General features: G+C 38.9%; 1 protein-coding gene and 1 pseudogene across 1 annotated transcript; both read left to right on the forward strand.

Moving 5' to 3' along the window:
- The first annotated feature begins 586 nt into the window (after nt 1-586).
- Nucleotides 587-6460, forward strand: LOC127447895 (peroxisomal bifunctional enzyme-like; annotated as a pseudogene).
- On the forward strand, nt 2820-23528 carry LOC127447891 (UPF0524 protein C3orf70 homolog B-like). Its single transcript, XM_051710064.1, has 4 exons — nt 2820-6547; nt 6779-8396; nt 8760-8956; nt 22818-23528. Exons 3-4 carry the CDS (start codon nt 8773-8775, stop codon nt 23420-23422), a joined length of 789 nt encoding a protein of 262 aa, XP_051566024.1. The 5' UTR covers nt 2820-6547; nt 6779-8396; nt 8760-8772; the 3' UTR covers nt 23423-23528.
- Nucleotides 23529-25262: the final 1734 nt, after the last annotated feature.

Consider the following 25262-nt stretch of genomic DNA (forward strand, 5'->3'; position numbering starts at 1 on the left):
CCTTCCTTTTCTTTAGAAAAAGCAAAAAAAACTGGGTTACAGTGAGGCACTTACAATGGAAGTGAATGTGGCCAATGTTTTATGTTAAAATACTCACTCTTTCAAAAATATAGCCACAAGACATAAAAATGTGCATGTAAACATGATTTTAGTGTTATAAAATCCCTTGCTAACCTTTTCTGTGTAAAGTTATAGCCAATTACTTCGTTTTCATGACGATGTAATGTCAACAAACCCTAAAATGACTGTAAAAAATAATACATGAGTTTTAACAGAATAAAATAAATTATTTGCTTTAATAAAATAATAAGCTCCACAATTCTATTTTTAAACCCTCCCAAAATTGGCCACGTTCACTTTTATTGTCCCCATTCACTTCCATTTTTAACAGTAAAGAAGGGACGAGTCGAAAATAATTTTGTGGTAATCAACATTATGCCACAAATGCTGTCGTTTGAGCTTGACTTGTATTGAACCCGGAATATTCCTTTAAGCCACTTTGGTTAATATTTCATGTAACTTAATTAATATTCATGAGCCAAGACTTGCCCATAGTAGAATTCGTAAATTCGCTTCCGGAAAATAACAGTGTCTTTCCAGCGGTGACCAGCTGTGTTTTGGATTAACTTTTGCTTTTTGGCAAAGCAGTGTTTTTATACCCTCAGACAGCAAATACGTTGTTATTGAAGACATGTAGGAGAAGCGACGTGTCCTCAGTTAAAGACATATGCTTAAATATTAAAAGAGTGGGTTTGATTGCATTTGCTGGTGGCAAGTTTCAACAACTCTTTCAACCAGTCAATGCCCTAAGGTATGTGGAAATATTTCTTGAAATATGTCCTTATTAAAACTTAATGCATTTGTTGTTTTGTTGAATGTTGTTTTGATGAAGAAAGATCAAAGTAAAGCACAGGCTCTTGCATCTAGCCTTATTGTTTTATAATGTATTAATATAATGTACATTAATATAATGTACAGCCTTTGGCATTGCTGTCGTTCTAACTAGTTAAAATAACCTCAAACATTAGTTCTGTAGCCTTTTGGAGTGCTGCCATGATCTTTGCCACATTGACTCGTGTCACTGAAAACACCAGTGCACCACACAAGTGCAATAATTATTGTAAACCCATCTACGGTAATGATCAATACTGATGATGGTCATTTCAGCATGTCCACCTGCTCTTCCACCAGTTCTGCACTGCAATGCGTTACGGCATCACAGAGACTGTTAAGTGTGCCCGGGGTGACCCAAAGGTGACAGCAGTGGTGATCTGTGGACAGAATGGAAAATTCTGTGGAGGTTATACTATAAAAGATAAACACCCACTTACAAATGTATGACAAGACTGCTCAGATCTTAAGACAGTAAAGTCTTACTCTGAAATGTATTAAAAAAAATTCTCAGCTCATTATTTGGCATAAACCTGGCAAAGGAATGATGCTAACATGAATTTAGAAGACTATTTAATATCTGAGGATGATGCATTCTTCCCCAGGTGCCGACATCCGTGAGTTTGCTGGACCTATGAGAGGACCGCCCTTGTACCATTGTTTGATGTCATAGAGGCTGGAGAGAAGCCTGTGGATGCTGCCATAGAGGGGGTGGCTCTAGGTGGGAGTTTCGAATTAGCCCTAGCTTGTCACTACCGTGTTGCACACTACAAGGTAAATCAATTGTATACATATATATTGCATATATTCTTTTGAACATGCATTTTCTTTAATTTTGTGCAATACTGTCAAGTGCTGATATGATGTCTATAGTTAACTGTTGAACTTTGATTTCAAGGTTTAGCAGAGCAGGGCAAGGTTGTTGTTTTGTGTTCAATGCATTTGGTATGCATTTTATTTGCCAGGCACGTCTTGGACTTCCAGAGGTGACTCTGGGTCTTCTGCCAGCTGCTTTGGAACACAACGTCTTCCAAGACTCATTGGCATTCCCGCTGCCCTAGAGCTAATCACCACTGGTAATCAAACACTTTAACCTTTCGTCACACCCACAAAACACCTCAAAAGAAATGTTGAATTTGTTCACTAACAATGGAGCATTCCACTGGTTTTAGGTCATTAAAGGTGATGTAAACGATTTCAGCAATTTGCTAACCTTTGCCATTTAGTTAACTTCAACCACGCAGTCTCTATCCAAAACCCACCCTCAAAAGACATGGCAGTCAACCTGATGTCAGCAAACCCAAACGTGCAAAATTATTTACTAGCAGAGAGGCCTGTCACAGAGACAGGTGTGATTTTTCTTAGTTAGTAGGGAAATTTTGTGTGTGGTATTAATAAAAGAAAATCACTTAGAGAACCATTATTATGTGAAGTGATTTCCACGTCTGACAAGTACAAAAAAATTTAGAAATATAAATAGCATAACTAGCTTCAATAATTTTTAATTTCAAAAGAGCTACAATTAATCTTATCTGATCATCCAAAGTAAAGTATGATTAATACAAAAATTATGCAATAGAGTAAATAAATAAATAACTGTCATTTTTCCCCACCAGGTGTCAGCATTGTACATAGTTTCTGATTGATAGCCTTAGGGCTGAACAAATGAGCTTACAATTGTTTTATGATTACAATGGAATTTTCCTAACCCATTGTCAAAACACATTAAGGAGAAAAATAATTAAGTAAAGCACCCCACATCAATCAGTTTCTCCATTACCTTCACCAGAATCAATTATTGTTTCATGTTGCAGGCCTCCATGTCTCTGCCCAGGAAGCCCTGAAGCTGGGCATTGTTGACCAGGTCACAGAGCAGAATGCTTGTGAGGTGGCTGTGGAATTTTCCCTAAGAGCTGTAGGTATGTCATGGGCATGCCGAGAAGAAATCTGATAATAAAAGATGGAACAGTAAAGTGAAATAGTCTTTGGCATGCCTTCATCATCAGGGGACGTACCAGATAAATCCTTTGTCACAGCAAATGCAATTAATGTTTCATGTCCTTGTCATCGAGTTTCAGAGCTGTTTAGAGCTTTTGATATATTTTTCAAGAAGTGAAAAGGGACTACCATTGTTTGAATATTAATTGTGACCCAGTCCGTGCATTGAAGAATGATTTCAGAATAATACAATTTAAATGGGTGATTTTTCATAATAACAGTATACTTCTTGGGAAGTATTAATGTTCTTTGATTCCCTTTCATGGTAAGAATGTGATCACCTCAAACCAATTCAAAAACATGCAAAATGCTAATGGCTGTTTTTAGGGTCTGGACTTTTTGGATTTACAGTAAGTACAGCTGTCAAGTGGAGTCAAAATTCTTTGTTTATACTGTCACTTTAGCAGTTAGGAGTGTGTTGAATTGTGTTCCACCTAAAAAGTAATTGAAGACGCTCTGCAGCTTCTGGAAAATGAATGCCAAATCTTTGACTTCTGCTTGACCTCAATTGCCTACAGAAATGAAAAATAATATGGGAGAAATTAAAACATACAATGGATTGCTGGACTGTTAAAGGATTGAGCTCTTCTAGGTCTATAGTAAGTGCAACTGTTCATTGAACTCTACAGATGTGCAAAGGAAGGAGACTTCTTTGAGAGAGGAACAGATCAGATTGGTGATAGCAGAAGAAACATTGACACAAGTCAAAAATTCTTGCTGAGACTGAGGGAGCCAGATCCCTTGTGTGTAATGTGAATGCTGTGAGTGACACTACAGAGAGATCAGGGTTCATCTAGAGTCAGGATAAGCTTTGGTGTGAGATTAAAGATTGGGCACGCAGCTAATGCTCTCAGTGTAATCACAAGCTGAGCAAAGATCAGCATGGCCAAATCCTGGCAACAGTGAACTAAATGGAATTGCGGAGCAGGCATTGCCCTAGTGTAGTGGACCAAGTGAGCCTGATTTATTGACTAATGTTACATACTATACTGTACCTATTGTAGATGTTCCAAAGCTGTCAAATATCTGACGGTAAACAGGTTGATTACAAAAATGTGACCACATGGAGTATGTATTTTTATTTAGCTACTTTTATGGTTGATGAATGTGAGGTAAACAGAGAGCAAGAGTAGGATTCCGTTTGTAAAAATCCCTTTCTTTTTCTTCATAGAAAAATGTATTTCTCTATTTCAAGATAGACAAACAAGGAGCTTTGAGGTTGTTAAGCAACAAGTCAATTTCAACTTGATTTAAAAAAAAAAATAAAAAAATCATATTCATTAGCTGAATGTCTGGTTAAGAACTACATTACCCACAATCCGGAAGAGATATCTACCAATCACAGAAGTGCAGCAAAAGAACTCAGTAGTGACCTCCCAATCCATGAAGCATTGTGAATGAGATAATCAAGTCGAACAGTCTCGTTCATTTGCCTTTGGCTTTTATTTGTTTGTTGAATTCATGTATTAATTTACTTAATTTGCTGAAGAGCATGTAAAAATTAATCTAATGTACTAACTTTATGCTCTTTCCAACGCTCTCTGTGGAAGGCTCTCTCAGCTAAAGGGATTTATCTTGTTTCCCATTGCTGAAACATCTGCCACATGCACCTATCAGGATCAGACCCAGCCCTACTTACAATAAAACACAGCATTAGTGATTCAAATCCCGCCCATGGCATCACAGATTACCCACAGATACATCTGTATTATGCAGTGTAGCACTGCTCACTAGACATCAAGCAAGAGTGTCAGAGGAGACACTCTTAAAGGAATAGTTCTCCCAAAAATGAAAATTTTCTCATCATTTACTCACCTTCATGCCATCCCAGACATTCTTTCTTCTGCAGAACACAAACGAAGATTTTTTAAAGAATATCTCAGCTGTGGACCTCACAATGCATGTGAATGGTGACTAGAACTCATTAGGTCCAAAAAGCACATAAAGACAGCGTGAATCCATATCTTCTGAAGCAAAATGATAGGTGTGGGTGAGAAACAGATCAATATTTAAATCTTTTTTTTACTATGAATCTCCACCTTTGACCAGCCCTAACCAGTAGGTGGCTGAATGTTAAAATCACTTCCACACCACAATGTGGAAGTGAAAGTGTAGATTTACTGTAAAAAATGATTTAAATGTTGATCTGTTTCTCACCCTCACCTATCATGTCACTTCTGAAGATATTGATTAAATCACTGGTGTCTTATGGATTACTTGAATGCAGCCTTTATGTGCTTTATAGACCTTCTGAGTTCTGGTCACATTTCACTTGCATTGTGAGGATCAACAGAGCTAAAATATTCTTCTAAAAATCTTTATTTGTGTTCAGCAGAAGAAAGAAAGTCATACACATCTGAAATAGCATGAGGGTGAGTATATAATGAGAGAATTTTCATTTTTGGGTGAACTATCCCTTTAAGGTTTCATTATGCTTTTATGAGTTACTTGGAAAAAGTGTTACTCAGGGCAATTTTACAATAGAGAAAAATACCACCACGGTAATTCACGTGATCATTAAGTTTTGTGAAAAGTGATTTTCAAGATTTGCGGAGTAAATAAAATATATCCTTAAACACTGTTTTGAAAATAGAATTTCTGTCAGTATACTTTCTATCAGTTGCTCAAAAAAGGATTGAGCAGAAAGCAGACAGAAATGGACATTTTTGGTCATGCTTGCCCTTTAAAGCTCTTCACATTAACCCAGATTCTAGAGAGAAAGATGAATCTAATGCAGTTAGAATCTATAGTGAATTAAGTTCTGCCCTGTGTGTAATCCATTTAGTGAGGCAGGAAGTCAAACGCTGGGACTTCTGATGAATTCAGAAAAAAATGCCATTTTTGAAAGACTGTTATATGGGTGAGTGAGTGAGTTGGTTGGTTGGTTTGTTTTGCATGGATTTCTGTGTGTATGTGGGAATAAGTGTGAATGAGTGAATGCCAGAGATGTGGATAACATATTATAGGAAGTAAAATGTATTACTTAGAATTCTGGATTATTGTTAAATACTGAAATTCTGTTGACTGTTCCATTCTTGTATACTTGTATACTCTCTTCAACTCCGGCCAGGCCCAAGCTCTTCAGTACTGCTTCTTTGCTCAGAGAATGGCAGGGAAATGGAGTTTACCCAGTGGAGCACAATGAAATAACAGCAAACCCAGGGAGATCCAGAGCGTAGCTGACATAGTTACCAAAAGAGTGTGTCTTTATATACATGAAAGAAATCTGGAGATAATATTTCAAAGAAAAACAAAGAAATTCGACTTTTCCTTAAAAATGTATATTTGAATGTTTATGCATTGGCCCCATACACTTCTATAGCAAGTGCTTTACTGTAACCACTTTTTTTTTTTTCATAAATGAGAGAAGAGTATTCTGTATCCTGGAGGATGGCATAGCTGCTTGACCTGAGGATATTGATGTCATCTATCTGTTCAGTTATGGCTTTCCGAGGCACCGAGGTGGACCCATGTTCTATGCCAGGATGATTGGCCTGGAAAGAGTGCTGGAGAGGTTGGAGCATTACCACCAAACCCATCCTGATGTGCCTTGTTTGGAGCTCAGTCCTCTGCTGAAAAAAAAATTGTGGCTTGTGGCAGTCTTCCTATCCAAAAATGGAGAGAGCATATCATGAAAATCTACAGCCATCTCTGAAAGGTCCATTGATATCAACTTGCCAGTTACAGTTATTAAGTTAGATAACTGCATAGACCTTTTATTAAAGAATGTTAATAAAGAATTTACCATCTCAACACTTTGCCCTGTCTCATATTGTCCTTTGATGTATTTTTAGCATTTCTTAGAAGCAAATGTTGACAGTAAAAGAACAGTAGTCGTAGCTTTCCTTAAGTAGTATTGTTACTAATTACCTCATTTTATTTTGCACAGCTCTGGTCTTACGCCCCATTGGTGTTTCATTCACCCTGCTGTCGAAATGCATTAGCAAAGTGCCCTTTTTATCTTAAAAGAGGATTCATGGAGGAAAGAGAAAGTCCTAAGATGCTTGCAGTTGCTCTTACAGGTTCTGTAGAAGTAAGACTTTAAACTTAAAATTGTTGTTTTCTACAAATTTTGTTGTTTGTTTCTCCCATTTGTAACTAAGCTGTTAATAATTTACTACTTTTTATCTGTTATTCTCATTTGCATTGTATAAACTGAAAATTACTATTTGTTTATTTAGTTAAATTACTTTTTTATATGGCTATGCATTCAGTTTGCAGATAAACTTTTGTACTTAATTTAGATTCGACTAGCTAGGTGGGATATCTGGTATGTGAGGTAAAGTGTGCATGATGGGATTTGTGCTTTGATGCAGGGGATCATGTAATTGCTGTTGCTTCTAAGCTGCAACACAAATACATTTGATGCTGCTCAATTAAATGCCACTAAACCTCTGTATTTATCCCTATGTGTCCAAGGAAGCAGAAGAAATCAAACCATGCAGACCAAGTTATTATTTGGACCATTTACACAGCTTTCTTTTAGCATGTATCCATGTTGTACTTAGGTCCACAAATCCTCAACAACATGGAAAACACTCATTGAACCGTAACTGCACCAGAGTGAAAAATGACACGAAGATTCCAAGATCGTTGTGTAGCAAGGCTCAGCAATACTTTTTTGTTCACTACAGTGGACAAGTTTTTGGCAGTTATGTTTTGAGAGTGTTAACATTCATATCAACCAATGAATGGCTTACTTAGGATTTGCTCTGCATATTAAACTGTCAGTTACCGTGGGGTGCGGCCCATGTATCATTCAATAGTATACTAGGCTATCAGTTTTTGTTTTGTGGTAATTTCTATATTAATGTATGAAATAATAATGATATCGTAATGCTTTTATATTAATATAATGAAAAAATAATAAAAAATGTTTTCCTTAAAATATTTAATTACGCAGAATAATAGGCTATATAAATGAGTGAATCAAAAATGGTACAATATTAATATATAAAATATAATAATTAATATAATCATATTTTCAAAATCTTTGATTATGAACATACAGTATATTCACAAAACATTATAAATGCAAAAGCTTTTATCGTGCTGGTCTCAGAGGTGGTGCCCTCTACTGCACGCGTGGTGTCACAGCAGATGTGTACAGTGAAATCTGGGAGTCTGGCAGTGGCTCTGTCAATCCACGAGCAGCGCTCAGATCCGCAGCATCCTCTGCACGACGAGCGGACGCTATGCTGGGCTGCTGATGTATCACTTAAGTTTTAAGTTACCTTGCTTTGTAGATCTAATTACATATATAAACAGCGGATTGTCCGGGACCTTTACATGCATGATTTTTTCCAGATACCGTATTTTAAACTAAATGTATGTTGGACATTTATGGAAACCTAAGGATTATCCACACCGAGAAGCTCTTTGTCTGTTTCGAATGGAACATTTTCAGCGTTTACATTTAGTGCGACTAAAAGACTCTGCTTTGTTTAATGCAGATGTTGTGTCATGGTAGGAAATCAACAACTGTCAGTGTTCAAACCTTGAAGAAGGTAAGCAAAAGCAGCCTGATAGTTCTTTTTATTGTAGACTAACACTTTGTTCGCAATTTATTTTAATTCTATTATATTTTTCATTACAGTGTCCCTATTACACAAATAATGTTACTATAATCAATACAGTAGTAATAACTATAGGTAGCCAAAATAATTACACATTAAGTACATTAGTAGGCTATTACACACTAATACTTACTAATGTAGTTCAAATGTAATATGTACAGTATACTGTAATATAAAGTGTAACCTAAATGCACTGTATATATTGTAAATACATTGTATACAATATCATATGTGCTAAATCACTAGGTGACCCTTTGGTTGACAGTGCATGTTCACACAACTCTTCCCTTTCAGAGAGTGAGCGATCATGGCTTACACAGGGGCGCAGAAGGCTCTGAAGAGTGATAAGTTAGATGAAGCTCAAGCTCTGGCCAAAAGCTGTGCAGGCAGACCGGACTTTCTACCCTGTGATGGACTGTCCATCTGCGCCACACGCAGCCATGGAAAGTGCTTCAAACTGCACTGGTGCTGCCATTTGGGCTGGTGTCACTGTAAGTTGGCAACTTGCAAAAATGCATTCTCTTCTCTTCTCTTCTCTTCTCTTCTCTTCTCTTCTCTTCTCTTCTCTTCTCTTCTCTTCATCTACATAGCTTATACAGCAACTTTGCAGAATACTCTAAATGCTGAGTACAAAAGAATAGAAAGAATTATTCCTTTGTAATAAATGGGACAGAGATGCAGCCAAATCATTAAAGCTCCCTGATACTTTGCTGTCTATCATCTTTTAGGAAAATTTAGTTTAACTGATTAATACAAGCACAATTTTTCCTCTTTTTTTAATAGAATTTAGGGCTTCAAATAAGACTTTTTTTTTAATCTAAACTATGCTTTGTGTGTCTGTTCACACTGCCTGTTTAACAATATTACTGTCACAGCTGTTTTGTGAATTGTTGTCATCAGAAACTGGTGTCTCACATTGCATGGATGCTTTTTTTTTTTTTGCATGCTCTCAGCATTTTGTGGCTTCAGTTGTACCTGAAAACGAGATAGAGAATTTCTTGGTAAGCAGTATGGTTAAGCCATGAATATCTCCCCAGAAATATCTCACTCACACTTTTCAGTCTGACATTGCCCTTGCATTACCATGAGGTTAACCTTTACAGTAACTTTATCAAAGTAGACATTACCCCACCTGAACTTCACCTCTATTCTCTATTCTTTTTTAACTCAGCACTTATAAGCATATGCACAGGAAGTGTAAGTTTAGCAGGTCTCAAATAATTATGAAAGCTCAGTTTCATTGTGCTTTAGGTAGGTAAATGACAATACTTAAGCATTTAAGCTTTAGAACTGTGTGAACAGATCAAACCACATTTAATGGCCTTGCATAACACTTTTGTCAAGGGAACAAAATGTATGTATGTATTTATTTATTTTTGGGTTCAGGCACCAAATCATAAAATACATTTTCCACAAAAGGTATCTCAAGAGTATTACACTGAGCTTTTTGATTTTTTTCTACATTTTTTAATCCCTGTTCTGACTGCTTGCTGCTCATGGCAGTATTAGATTTCTTATTCACTGAGGATTCAAAGAGCATGCTCGGAGACACTATTGTTTTTTTTTTGTTTTGTTTTTTTTAAACGTGTATATCTTTAATCAGTCAGTATGCCATGTGATGACAGCTATAAACTTCCATTATTGCAGTAGACAGAGCATTATGTTAATGCATGCTCATGGTTTATCAGCAAGAACACTTAGCCTGTGGTAGCTGTTGACTGGTAGAGCATTGTGAGAAGCACTAAATGTACCATAAAATTACAACAAAGCTTTCTCACCCTGATATGTATTAAGTATGCATGTTCTGCTAAAAAATGTATGGGTAGAAATCATGGAGCTTTGTTTGCAGAACTTCGATCAGAAACTAAGTCTCTTCTTAACAAGCACAAACGATGAAAACTATTTACATGATGAAACCTTCTATTGTTCTAAGTTCGTCCCATGTGTGGCTCAGTATCAGGTGGAATACTCATAATTTTCTGGCAGATCTTTCCCTTTAATGGAGATGTATGATTGAATAGATCCCATTTCTCATGGATAAATGCCATGCTTGTCTTTATCTTTACCATTGATGAGATTTCTTTGTTCAAGCCATGAATAGATGATGGGGCCACAGATGTGTCCCGATCTTATGCTTAACCTGTCAGCACAAACTAATTTGAAGGTCAAAATCTGGAGTTATCAACCTTTGAACCCCTTGGTGAATAAAGAGACAGGGGCCCCTTGTTTATATTGTATAGAATTGAGTGTTGGATTTTAAAGGGATAGTTCACCCAAAAATGAAAACTCTCTCATTATTTACTCACTCTCATGATATCCCAGGTATGTATGACTTTCTTTCTTCACCAGAACACATTTGAAGAAAAAAACAGAAAAATATTTCAGCTCAGTAGGTCCTTAAAATGCAAGTGAATGGAGATTTCTCTTTTGAAGCTCTAAAAATCACAGACAGTCAGCATAAACGTCATCCATACGACTCCAGCGGTTAAATTAATGTCTTCTAAAGTGATACGATAGCTTTTGGTGTGAAAAAGATAAATATTTAAGTCCTTTTTTTAACTCTACATCATGCTTCCAGTCAGGAGCGGTACGCGCATGTGACATAATCGCATTGGCATTTAAAACACGTGAGAATGGAGGCACGTGAGTCACAGCCGGAAGAGCTGCGCTGTTTACAAGTGAGAAGGAGGAACGCTGTACAGTAGCTTGTTTGGCTTTGGTTTCTAAGATCTGTGATTATCTGTTTTTTTACTCAAAATGGTGCATGTGAGTGCTTATCCTGGATGTCTCAACCAAGTGGAGAACGTGAGATTACTTCGGTATCAATGCGAATACGTCACACAAGAGAACACTTGGACTCCACCCTCTCATGAACCTCACTCTCACGTTGGATTATAGTTCAAAAGTACATAAATATTAATCTTTTTTTCACACCAAAAGTGATCATGTTGCTTTAGAAGACATTAATTTAACAGCTGGTGTTGTATGGATGATGTTTATGCTGACTGTCTGTGATTTTTGGAGCTTCAAAAGACAAATCTCCATTCACTTGCATTTTAAGGACCTACTGAGCAAAGATATTTTTCTATTTTTCTTCAAATGTGTTCTGGTGAATAAAGAAAGTCATACACACCTGGGATATCATGAGGGTGAGTAAATAATGAGAGCATTTTCATTTTTGGGTGAACTTTCCCTTTAAGCCTGGCCTATAATAACATGCGTATACTATATTCATGTATTTACATTCTTTGTTATGATGCATTGCAAAGCTATTAAAATGGTAATTATTGATGTGTTTACTTAACATATTCTAATGTGTGAGGGACAGTAAAACATTTAGATGGACTTTAGTTTCTTAACTTTAATCTTGTATTTCTTTTTAACACATATTTAAAATTAGTCACAAAAATTGTTTAAGATCAAACAACAGTTTGAAGCCCTCCCCAAAGCACTGAAGTCTAAAAAATTTGAAACTTTTCTAAATGTGTTCTGTCTAATATGATTCTATTTCTATTCTAGAATATACAGTTTTTACTGTGTTGTCTTACCTTATTTTAAGGGTGCTGTGAGAATCCCAGTGGGACACCACTGTGTTATCTTGCACATTGTGATGATTTATTAATATAATATTAATATTGCTCACAGCCCTGCACATAATACAGAAAGCGTACAGATTGCTTTGCTGAGTTTGACAGTATCCAGTTCCACTCTGAGCATGTCCAGGGCTGTAGGAGAGAGCAGAGATTGTGAGAGTGGCGTCTGTGCTTTAGGTGCATGAGTGCTGCTTAGTGATCTTATGTGGCCATGTGTGAAACGTAGGGAAGGAAGCCCCCTGTTTCTGGCCCTGTGCCTGCAGCTGTCAAACATTGATTTCCTCTGTGAGCTCTGTTCTGGCTTGGAGATCCGGCCCTTTGTCTGACAGATTTATAAAACAATGAACCGACAGAAATCAGTAAATGAATGCCAAACCGTATGAGTGGAAACTCTATTGTTGATTGCACATGAGAAAAGCACAATGAAATAATTGTGTTCTGCCCAGTCGAGACAATCGTCACCTATTTGTTTCATTTGCACTCTTCACAGGACACGTTTTGAATCTCATTATAATGGAATGGGTTTGTTTTGCTTCTGCATTTGTTTTGTTGTCTTTCCTGTTTTCGGTAAGATATATGTTTATTAAGGTCCCCTCATGCTTTTATTGCACAAATTGTATGAAAACTTGGGATTGCAGAAATTCTTTGCTTATAAGACTAGAAATTTGCTTATGTTCAGTTATTTATTTCTTATATATGTTTTTCTTACAAATAAATAAGAAAACAATCACTGCAGTGGCCATATTTAACCTATAACCCTACAGTTTAACAAAGAAGCGATAAGATCTGATATTTTGTTCATAGCTTCAAATAAGCTGCCACAGTAGATTGTACAAACAGAAAGCTCAATTTGTGCTTAGGCATGAAGATGATTATGGTCAGTAACTGAAATTATGCATGCTTTTCTTTCATACTGTACTTTCAGAGTGGAGAGCGTAATTTTTGTCCTTTCTGGCATAGAGCAGGAAATTTCAACGAACAAAGAGAGGAAATAGTCGTATTATTACAGCACCAAACGCAAGATATTTGACAGTTCCCATCTATAAATATTTTGTATAAATCTGTACTGGGGAAGCAAATACAGGTGCATCTCAATAAATTAGAATGTCGTGGAAAAGTTCATTTATTTCAGTAATTCAACTCAAACTGTGAAACTTGTGTATTAAATAAATTCAGTGCACACAGACTGAAGTAGTTTAAGTCTTTGGTTCTTTTAATTGTGATGATTTTGGCTCACATTTAACAAAAACCCACCAATTCACTATCTCAAAAAATTAGAATACATCATAAGACCAATAAAAAAAACATTTTTAGTGAATTGTTGGCCTTCTGGAAAGTATGTTCATTTACTGTATATGTACTCAATACTTGGTAGGGGCTCCTTTTGCTTTAATTACTGCCTCAATTCGGCGTGGCATGGAGGTGATCAGTTTGTGGCACTGCTGAGGTGGTATGGAAGCCCAGGTTTCTTTGACAGTGGCCTTCAGCTCATCTGCATTTTTTGGTCTCTTGTTTCTCATTTTCCTCTTGACAATACCCCATAGATTCTCTATGGGGTTCAGGTCTGGTGAGTTTGCTGGCCAGTCAAGCACACCAACACCATGGTCATTTAACCAACTTTTGGTGCTTTTGGCAGTGTGGGCAGGTGCCAAATCCTGCTGGAAAATGAAATCAGCATCTTTAAAAAGCTGGTCAGCAGAAGGAAGCATGAAGTGCTCCAAAATTTCTTGGTAAAGGGTGCAGTGACTTTGGTTTTCAAAAAACACAATGGACCAACACCAGCAGATGACATTGCACCCCAAATCATCACAGACTGTGGAAACCTAACACTGGACTTCAAGCAACTTGGGCTATGAGCTTCTCCACCCTTCCTCCAGACTCTAGGACCTTGGTTTCCAAATGAAATACAAAACTTGCTCTCATCTGAAAAGAGGACTTTGGACCACTGGGCAACAGTCCAGTTCTTCTTCTCCTTAGCCCAGGTAAGACGCCAGGAGTGGCATAACAAGAGGAATACGACAACTGTAGCCAAATTCCTTGACATGTCTGTGTGTGGTGGCTCTTGATGCCTTGACCCCAGGCTCAGTCCATTCCTTGTGAAGTTCACCCAAATTCTTGAATCGATTTTGCTTGACAATCCTCATAAGGCTGCGGTTCTCTCGGTTGGTTGTGCATCTTTTTCTTCCACACTTTTTCCTTCCACTCAACTTTCTGTTAACATGCTTGGATACAGCACTCTGTGAACAGCCAGCTTCTTTGGCAATGAATGTTTGTGGCTTACCCTCCTTGTGAAGGGTGTCAATGATTGTCTTCTGGACAACTGCCAGATCAGCAGTCTTCCCCATGATTGTGTAGCCTAGTGAACCAAACTGAGAGACCATTTTGAAGGCTCAGGAAACCTTTGCAGGTGTTTTGAGTTGATTAGCTGATTGGCATGTCACCATATTCTAATTTTTTGAGATAGTGAATTGGTGGGTTTTTGTTAAATGTGAGCCAAAATCATCACAATTAAAAGAACCAAAGACTTAAACTACTTCAGTCTGTGTGCATTGAATTTATTTAATACACGAGTTTCACAATTTGAGTTGAATTACTAAAATAAATGAACTTTTCCACGACATTCTAATTTATTGAGATGCACCTGTAGGATGGGTTGACCGTTCATATTTTAGCTCTGTAAAGCTGGCTCCTGTATAATTCAGTGGATGCTTTTTTTGAGAAAGAAAGACAGCAAGTAAGTGTGTGTGGAAGACTCTTAGACTGGAGACTTACTGTCAAAGGCCACAAGTGAGTGAGCGGATGTTAATGTGGGCCTTAGATAACGGGATTAGTGTTGTCATAGATGTCCTGATCACACCCCGACTGCATTCTGACAGATGTGCAGAACGGGAATGAGCTGTATACAGGGGCGGATCTAGAAATGTTTTCATGGGGTGGCAAGGGGGTGGCATAAAGGCTATTAGGGTTGGCAACACCAAAGCAAGCGCCCATGCCAAGTTCTTATGGATTAATGTACCAATCTTAAATCTCTATAAAACACATAAAAAAATTCTAAATGTTCAATAGCTTTACATATAGAACTAGCAGTCTGAACTAAATATCACCTTATGCAGGCCAAATTGTTTTATTTTGTTAAGTGTACCCATGGATGGAGAGTGCATGCATATCCCATGTTATTCTGCTTATAAAGTCCTGTAGACCTGTCACCTTTGTAACAGCTGGAATAAGCCATTTGAAATCGAACATTAACACTAAGTAAGGCCTAATAAAAACTGTATGACAATTGTACTGTGGGGGCAGTGCTGTGAAACTTATGAATATTAATTATGTTATGCACAGTAAATATTATTTTAAATGACTGTTTTGATAAACAGTCATTCTGAATGATTCAATCAGTCAAATAAATATTTCACATCATATAGTAATTTCATTTCTACAACTGACACTGTCAGTCTTGGGATTTTGTTGTTCAGTAGATGAACACACAGATAAGTACTTTATTTAAGAACATAATTGACTGGTCTAGTGGTGACTTTTTGCCTCTCGTTTTTAGAGGTTCCGGGTCCTAATTCGCCCTAGGGGTTGCATAGACTAGTTTACTACAACTAACCAAGTCGATGCTGTCAGCCTGTAGTCAACTAGTCGCTCTCCACATGATTTATAAAAGGCATCTGTAAAACATACAGCAGGTGTGAAGCCCAGTGGCTCAAATTTAAGATGTGATGTTCTGCCTGACACATTAAAAGACCCACACACAGAGTGCACTTTAGAACTGATGTTTGTTTACTGTGTCACTCAACAACGCAACGTATCAACAACAATCTTACTTAAATTGGAGTACAATGACATGATGGAATCCACCCCCCTGCACGCTGGATCCTATTGCTGTCCGTAAGCATATGGTCAAGCGGCTGCAAGAGGAGAGGGATCCGCCTGCAGTTATAGGTATTTCGGGCAAAACAAATTTGTTCAGTTCAGACACTTATGTTAACTATTAGCTACCTTACAGCTTGACGTATGCATACTTACTGTTGCACACTTTTAATAAAAAGGTGTTTACGAGGAGATAACGTAATGTTTAATTTTATTTTTCCATCCGATCTGTTCATATACAAAAAAAAAAGCGCTTAGTAGTTTGACAACTGAGGGGAAAATTATATGCACATTTCCATGGCAACCTATAGGACCCTACACACAGTCTAGCTGGCTATCTTATGCCTGATGAAATTTTTGGTATGTTGATTTGTTTATAATACATATAATTTCACCTAAATATAACTTTTTTTATATAATAAACCAAGATTGCATCTGCATCTCTACATCAGAGATATGGAGCACATTTTGCTTTTCTATTCCACCGGAAAAGAGCACGAGAGGAACGAGAGAACGGCTGACACTAAACGACACTAATAACAGCCGCAAAAACACTCATCATAACATTAAAAAATAACACATTCCAACGCTGGATCACCAGTCAAAACCCATACAGATCAGATGAAATAGAAAGTCCTACTCAAGAACTGGAGATGTTTCAACTGGATTATACACATACCTGACAAAACTATTTCAAAAAGTGTTGAGGACATGTCTCATCCATCTGCACCCACAATTGAAAGCGTTATATGTAATAATCATTCAGTGGCGACATAGAAACAACTGAGATATGAATCTTTTACCTCTTTTTTTCCATGTATCTGTCCATGTTTTCATTGTTGTGGTGTGCATGGTTCAACCTGTGCCGTGAGTGCTCAAACACTGTACACGCGCTGCAGCAGCACAGCATGTCCATTATTGGCCACTGATGTAATCTATCACACGATTGTGCGCTGATGTAACCTATCATGCGATTGGTCGCTTGATGTAATCTATCGTGCGATTGGCTGCTGCTGTGGTCACTCACTCAGTAGGTCTGGGTTGTGGGTTCGGATAAGGCAGTTCGAAATGAATAAACCCCTACACAATGTACATTTATTATTTATACATAGGGATTCTAATTCTGGGGTGGCAGATGGGGAGGCAATGCTTTTTCTTAGGGTGGCATTTGCCACCTGATGCCACCCCGGTAGATTCTCCCTTGGCTGTATGGTGCCATCTGTCCTATACTCTCTGGATTCTACGGGAAGATTTGGATATTTTTTCAGAGAAGATCCAATCCACAAGTTACAGCAGTCCGCCTGCTCAACAACAATTGAATGTACACAATCAATCACAATCCTCATGCACAACCCAAAGAATATGGAACAAAGATCCATCTTTATCAAACATGTTAAAATATGCTTCGAAATTCTCATTCAGTTCTAATTTCAAAAATTCATGCATAAGATTTTCATGGTAAACTGGATTTTCCTTGCTTGGTTTAAACATTCTCTGACACATGTACAATCAGCATTGGTGCCCCCCAGGGTTGTGTGCATTCCCCACTACTCTTCTCTCTGTATACCAATGACTGCACCGCTAAGGACCCCTCTGTCAAGTTCAGTCAAGTCGCAGGAGCACAATCTTTTACACTAGAACAAGGGATTGTAAGAGTAAATAAAACAGAAAAATTATCCGAAATACATGTCACAGATTTCATTGATATATACACATAGTCTCATGATGGCGCCGCGGATGGCCGCCTCGGTGTGGAGCGCTCCTATTGTTTTGTTGTTTTTGTTTGTTTGTCCTGTGTTTAGTAATCTTTTCCCAGTCAGTTTTACCAGAGATGAACTGATGAACATTCAACAGCATATACCAGACAATCTTTTCCCGGTTTTTGAATATTCAGATGTTTTGCTGGACATTTTAGTTGGAGGCGCGGCTGTGCTGTTCAAGAGACGCAGGCAAGGGAGACGAGCAGGTGCGCTGTTCAAGCTCCGTCGGCGCGGCTTTCAAACAGCGCTGCCGAGTATTCATCTTGCGAATCTCTTCTCTCTTCCTAACAAAACAGACGAAATACATCTCCTCACCCACACAAACAAGGACTTTTCAACCTCTGCTGCCTTGTGCTTCACAGAAACCTGGCTGAGTGAAGCCATTCTGGACAGCACGTTACATCTGCCGGGCTTTCAGCTGTTCAGAGTGGATCGCAACGCGGAGTTACCAGGGAAAACGAGAGGCGGTGGAACATGCTTTTACATCAATGAAAGTTGGTGTACAGATGTAACAACGTTAAAGAAGATGTGCTGTCCTAATTTGGAAGCGCTCTTTATTAACTGTAAGCCTTTCTACTCGCCGCGGCAGTCTTCCTCGTTTATTCTGGTGAGTGTTTACATCGCGGCAAACATGTTTGAATGCCGCGCTGCAACAGCTGGCTGATCAAATCACAGACACAGAACAATAATACCCGGACTCAGTTATTATTATTCTTGGGGATTTTAACAAAGAAAACCTCACACATGAACTGCTCAAATACAGACAGCACATTACATGCCCCACCAGAGACAGAAATATACTGGATCACTGCTACACAACAATAAAGGATGCATATCGCTCTGTCCCTAGAACAGCTTTGGGACTCTCTGATCACTGTCTGGTTCATCTTCTTCCAAATTACAGACAGAAACTAAAATCTGCTAAGCCTGTAGTAAGGACTGTAAAGAGATGGACCAGTGAAGCAGGGCTGGAACTACAAGCCTGAATTGACTGCACTGATTGGAGTGTTTTCAAGGCTGCAGACACCAATCTGGATGAGCTCACAGATACTGTTACATCATATATCAGTTTCTGTGAGGATATGTGCATCCCTACTAGGACTTATTTAACGTTTAACATGACAAACCATGGTTTACAGCAGAACTCAGGCAGCTGTGTCAGGCCAAAGAGGATGCTTACAGAGGTGGGGATAAAGTCTTGTACAATCAGGCCAGGAACACACTGAATAAGGAAATCAGAGTGGCTAAAAAAGATACTCTGAGAAGCTGAAAAACAAGTTTTCAGCTAACGACCCTGCATCAGTGTGGAGTGGCATGAAACTACTTATGAATTACAGGACTCCTACCCCAACCCTGTGGTGAACCAACAACTGGCTGATGACCTGAATGTGTTCTACTGCAGATTTGAAAGGCCCAATCTCACACCCCACACCTGCTCTGACCTTCACTTCACACAAACACCAACACCCCCTGCAACCCCCCTCCTCCCCCCTGCTGCTACTCAACCTGCACTTAAGATCTGTGAAGATGATGTGTGCCGTGTCTTTCGAAAACAATAGATAAAGAAAGCACAGGGCTCAGATGGCGTTTCACCTGCATGTCTTAGATCCTGTGCTAACCATCTGGCCCCCATCTTCACACTGATTTTCAATAGATCACTGGAGCAGTATGAAGTTCCCTGCTGCTTCAAACACTCAATCCATCATTCCTGTCCCAAAGAAACCAAAAATCACAGGACTTAATGACTACAGACCTGTCGCCCTAAAGTCTGAGGTCATGAAGTCATTTGAGAGACTGGTGTTGGCCCACCTGAAGGACATCACTGGACCATTTCTAGATCCCCTTCAATTTGCTTATCTAGCAAACAGGTCTGTGGATGATGCAGTCAACATGGGATTGCATCATGTCCTGCAACATCTGGACAGACCAGGGACATATGCAAGGATTCTTTTTGTGGACTTCAGTTCGGCATTCAACACCATCATCCCAGCTATTCTCAGGACTAAATTACACCAACTCTCTGTTCCCACATCTATCTGTCAGTGGATTACCAGCTTTCTGACGGACAGGCAGCAGCTTGTGAGACAGGGGAAATTCACTTCCAGCACCTGTACAATCAGCACTGGTGCCCCCCAGGGATGTGTGCTCTCCCCACTACTCTTCTCCCACTACACCAACGACTGCATCGCCAAGGACCCCTCTGTCAAGCTCCTGAAATTTGCAGACGACACCACTGTCATCGGCCTCATCCGAGATGACGATGAGTCTGCATACAGAAGGGAGGTTAATCAGCTGGCTGTCTGGTGCAGTCAAAACAACTTTGAGCTGAACACGCTCAAAACGGTGGAGATGATTGTGGACTTTAGGAGGAACACCCCAACACTGTCCCCCCTCACCATTCTAAACAGCACTGTGGCAGCAGTGGATTCATTCAGGTTCCTGGGCACTACCATCTCACAGGACCTGAAGTGGGAGACCCACATTGACTCCATTGCGAAAAAGGCCCAGCAGAGGTTATACTTCCTTCGCCAGTTGAGGAAGTTCAACCTGCCACCGGCGCTGCTGATACAGTTCTACTCAGCAGTCATTGGGTCTGTCCTCTGCACTTCTATAACAGTCTGGTTTGGTTCAGCTACATATTCGGATATCAGAAGACTACAAAGGACAGTTCGGACTGCTGAGAGGATTATTAGTTGCCCCCTGCCCTCCCTTCAAGAACTATACACTTCCAGAGTGAGGAAAAAGACTGGAAAAATCACTCTGGACCCCACTCACCCTGCCCACTAACTTTTTGAACTGTTGCCTTCTGGCTGACGCTTCACAGCTCTGAGCACTAGAACCGTCAGGCACAGGAACAGTTTTCTCCCCCAGGCTATCCATCTCATGAACAGTTAAAACTGCCCCATTGAGCAACAATTAATGTGCAATACACAGCTTAGTCTTTTTATATTATCCAACACATCCAATCTCTTCTGCCATTACATTCCCTTGCACTGTATATAACCGATTTGTATTTAGATTTGCACTATGTATGTGTATATGTGTATGTATGTATGTGTGTGTCTGTCTGTGTGTGTCTGTATGTGTGTGTGTATGTATGTATGTATGTATATGTATGTATATATGTGTATATGTATATATGAATTGATATATATATATATATGTATGTATGTGTGTGTGTGTGTGTGTGTGTGTATATATATATATATATATATATATATATATATATATATATATATATATATATATATATTGTCTATTGTGTATTCTATATATACTTTTTTTCTTTTCAATATTTATTTATTTTTTATTCAATTTTTAATTATTTTTTAAAAGTCTTGTTGCTGTTTTGTATTGTTGTGTACTGGAAGCTCCTGTCACCAAGACAAATTCCTTGTATGTGTAAGCATACTTGGCAATAAAGCTCATTCTGATTCTGATAGTCCATAAGACAGCACAAGATCCAGTGTATGTCCCTTTTCATGAGTCGGGCACGTCACCGACTGGGTGAAATGAAAAGAGTCAATAAGATAAAAAAAATTCTTGACAAATGGTCTGCTTTCACAGCATACATGTATAATAAAATCGCCAACAAATAAGAGATTATATAACATTTGAAACATATAATATTTCAAAATAATCCCTTCCCCCCCAAGAAGTCTGAAAAGTCCTGTATAAAAGTCTTATTGAACTTAGGTGAACAATACACCACCGCACACAGCACAGGAGGAGAAAAGTTTATCTCCAATAACTTCAATTCAAAACTGAAATAGGAGTCAAACGGAATCTGCCGACAGTGGAAACTGCATTTGAATACTGACGCCAGCCCTCCACCCTTGCCAGTATTCCGAGGAGAGCTAAAAATGTACAATTTGGAGGAAGAAGTTCAGAAAAAGGGGCAAGCTCACCAGTGTGAATCCAAGTTGCAGTTGCATATAGAAAATCCTAGCCACGAGAAGTGAAGAAGTCATTGAGCAAAAAGGTCTTGTTTGCTAGCGGTCTAGCATTAATCAAAGCCATACTGAGAGTGAGCTCTGCGCTGGCCTATGTGGTGGCTCGTTCCAGCAGATGAAGATACCGCCAGGGCCGAGGAGGCTCCACCGGCAGGTCAGGAACATCAGGGCCGACAGGCCGGATCCACTGGCATCCAAACTCCAATGAGCCATAGAAGAGACGAGGATCAGTCACCCTCGAGGATGCCAGGTACGCCTTGAATCTCACAAGTATACCTCCCCGCTTACCCCGTCTCCTACGACGTTTTTTACAGGGAGTGTCACACGGTATACGGTGCAGGAATGCTGGTATATCTGACAACACGGGAGGAAGGCTTGTAGTCTTACCACCCAAATTGTGCCTAGACAATATCTCAGCATATGCTCAGATGTTAAAAAGCGCTTGGTGATCATAAAGGAATAACGCAGAAACATCCTGACAGCATATACAAAGAAACAAACAAGAGCAAACAATAGCCTGAGCGGACATGAGAGATGACTCGTCATACACACTGGCGCCATCTAACAATTGTTTCATGCTTTTTTCATTTATGTAAACTAAGCTGTATAATGGGGTCATTCAGAAATTGTCATATTATTGATGTCAAGACCAGACGCATGTTAGCGTATGACAACTCATGTTTAAATATCAGTGCCTGTTCAGTATACATTTTTGCAGGTGCATTGGTACTCAGTTCACATAAACCATCATAACAGTTGGGCATTAAAAGTACAGAAGGAAAAAAAAAACAGCCTGTTTTAGAGAGAGGTGGAAAAAGTGGTGTAAAACTAAATTATAATATTATTGTTTTTGGTGTAAGAAGCCTTGACTAACATTGAAAGTGGACTGTTGCAGAAAAGTAAAATGTTTAGAATATGCCCTCTTTAATTGTTTCTGTGAAAATAGTGTTACTGCACTGTACCATCTCAGTGGATTAAAGCATAACCTTCTATTTGTATAATATATATACAGTATAGATAGATAGATAGATAGATAGATAGAATTTCATTTTCAGTTTGAATATACTGGTGACTTTAGTCTCAGAGAGGTAATGAAATTTTAACGCACAGGTTTTGAAGTGCTTTCTGCTAGATATTCAGTTAAAAACAAGTCTCCTTTTTATGTCTTTACAGGTAAATATGTGTACCAGCCCATGACCAATGTTGGTCTGCTACCCAGCACACCTGTGCCAGCCGCTCCATCTGACTGCACCAACACCATTGATCTGTCCATCTCCCTGACAGAACGCTTCCTCCGGATATCGCCCTGTTTCCTACCTCCACCCTACCCCGAGTCCCCCAAATACTGCAACATTGCTGAACTGTTTATTGATGACTACATTGTCAAACGCATCAATGGCAAGATGTGCTATGTTCAGCGGCCCCCAGTTCACATGGAGGCCCCTCCCACTTCACCTCCAGCCTGTCTGATTCCACAGAAGGAGCACACTGAAGATAGGCAGACTGTTGATATTGTTAAAGGACCTAAAAGTGTGGATACTGTTAAAGGACCTAAAATGGTCCACTGCTCTTCGCCCTCCAGCTCAGAGGACTCAGGGATCAACGCTTTGGGAGGACACTATCTGGAGTCCTATGAAGAAGAGTCTGAGGAAGAGGATGTTCTTAGCACAGATGGAAACTCGTGTCCAGAAAGTCTGTGGGACCAGGATGAATGCACCCTGCTGTCCCCCTCCAAATCCACTGTTGAAATTATTGAAAACATTGAAACTACTGTGTGACACAATTCACATTCAAGACTTTCTTTGAATATTTGCTCTCTCTCTGTTCTTTTCACATCTCTCTCACTCTCATTGTGTTTATTAAAATATGTAGAGGAAAATGCTACACCTATAATGACTTTACAGGTTACTGGAGTTTTTACTTGCTCTGCTAAATTTTAATCTACACCTCAACTCTCAATTGGTTTCATTCACTTATTGAAAAGCCTCTGTATTTCTCACACAGAAATCATGATTCTGAAATATGTTGTTTTTTTTGGGGGGGGGGGGGGGGGACTTAAACTATTAGAAACATGGAATGTGATAAGCTGAATTTGTTTTTTTCTTTTCATGACCCTACCATATCTCATACTTCAAAGTAACAAAAATGATGTGCGTTATAGCTCAATCTGGGAAAGGTTCTGCATAAAAATGTAGTGTAGACCCATATACAAGTTGTTTATAGTGTTTCAGCTGGTTTTGAGAATGACCCTTTGGACCCACTGGTAGGCTATACCTCACATGATTCTGCATTTGAGGTTGTTTACTACTATGCTATGACTATGAAAAACAATTATGGTCATATGTTTTATGTTAAGAAATGACACCCCTGGACCTAAACCTGCTTTTCCAAACTCTAGCCCTATTCAGACAGGTTTAGTTTTCCGTACATACTGTATGTCTGTAAAGTAATTGCTGCTGCAGACGTCCATAATTTTACTGTAGATCTGTATGGGATAGGCAATGTCTGTAGAAATTGCTGAGATGGGCGTGCCTTCGTCAGAACTAGTGATGTCAGATTAGTGAATGGATCACTCTGTTGAGTCGGGTCTTTTCAATGAATTAGTGTAGTTTACTAGCAAAACGGCCTGAAATGACTCGACTTCAGTCAGAATCATTTGGACGGTTCACGCGTGGACTGAATCGTTTGAAGTGGTTTCTCACTCAATAAAGCAATAACGGCATGCTTTAGAAGATGGAGAACAAAAGAAAAAAATGCTGGGTGAAGAGGATATTTACCTGCAATCCACTGAAACAAAACCTGCAAATGCATCCTATCGTTTGTCAACTATGAAGAAGGTCATGTGCCTGTACAGCCTGTGAACGACTCTGTACTGCAGGTATAGACATTTTCCAACCAAATGTGTATTAAAATACATTACGCAAAAGCACTGTAGGTACCAAAAATTGCAATGGCATTACCATGTTTACTGGACATGTACCTTGGATTTCCATGTAACTACCGTGGTATATTATCAAAGTAACATGGTTTTACCATCTTTTTCCATCACAACTATACTGCGACAGCATATGTGCTCCTCAAGAAAATGTTAAAACAATGCTCCCAAAGTCACCAGAATTTAGTTCTTTGGTGTTGTTTTTTCAAAAAGAGACTGTCTCTGGACCCTGTTGTCATAGTAAAACATATAGCCTACTAAAGCTCTCCCATGTCACCATAAGAGACAGGTATATAGATTTATGACATCTTGAAGACAGCACATTTAAAGCAGCATTTCGCTCATACTGCACTGCAGTCTTTCCCCTCTACGTAGTTCAGAAGCAGAGAATAAAGACCAAATGGAGCATTCCTCAGAGGCTGTCAGGATGCAAGCTTCCTCTTCTGTAGATAACTGATTGATTTCCTCCCCTGCTTGGTGTCATATTTCTTTAGCATCCTGTCTGACATTGCATTTAAAAGACAGCAGTGCTGCTTAGTCCACTCTTGTGTGTAAACATCTTTTGTATTTGAAACGAATTGGTTGTGTCACAGACTCTAACAGTCTAATAGTTGGTCACAGACTCTAACAGTCTAATAGCTGGACCCAGACTGAATGACATTAATTAGACAGAAACAACATGC

This window comes from Myxocyprinus asiaticus, chromosome 11 (assembly GCF_019703515.2).
Source record: "Myxocyprinus asiaticus isolate MX2 ecotype Aquarium Trade chromosome 11, UBuf_Myxa_2, whole genome shotgun sequence".
NCBI classification, from domain to species: Eukaryota; Metazoa; Chordata; class Actinopteri; order Cypriniformes; family Catostomidae; genus Myxocyprinus; species Myxocyprinus asiaticus.

What these genes read in the sequence shown, in the direction of transcription:
- LOC127447891 (XM_051710064.1), top strand. Translation starts at nt 8,773, where the DNA reads ATGGCTTACACAGGGGCGCAGAAGGCTCTGAAGAGTGATAAGTTAGAT. An exon ending in CCATTTGGGCTGGTGTCACT is followed by an intron (nt 8,957 to 22,817) that starts GTAAGTTGGCAA and finishes ATGTCTTTACAG; the next exon opens with GTAAATATGTGTACCAGCCC.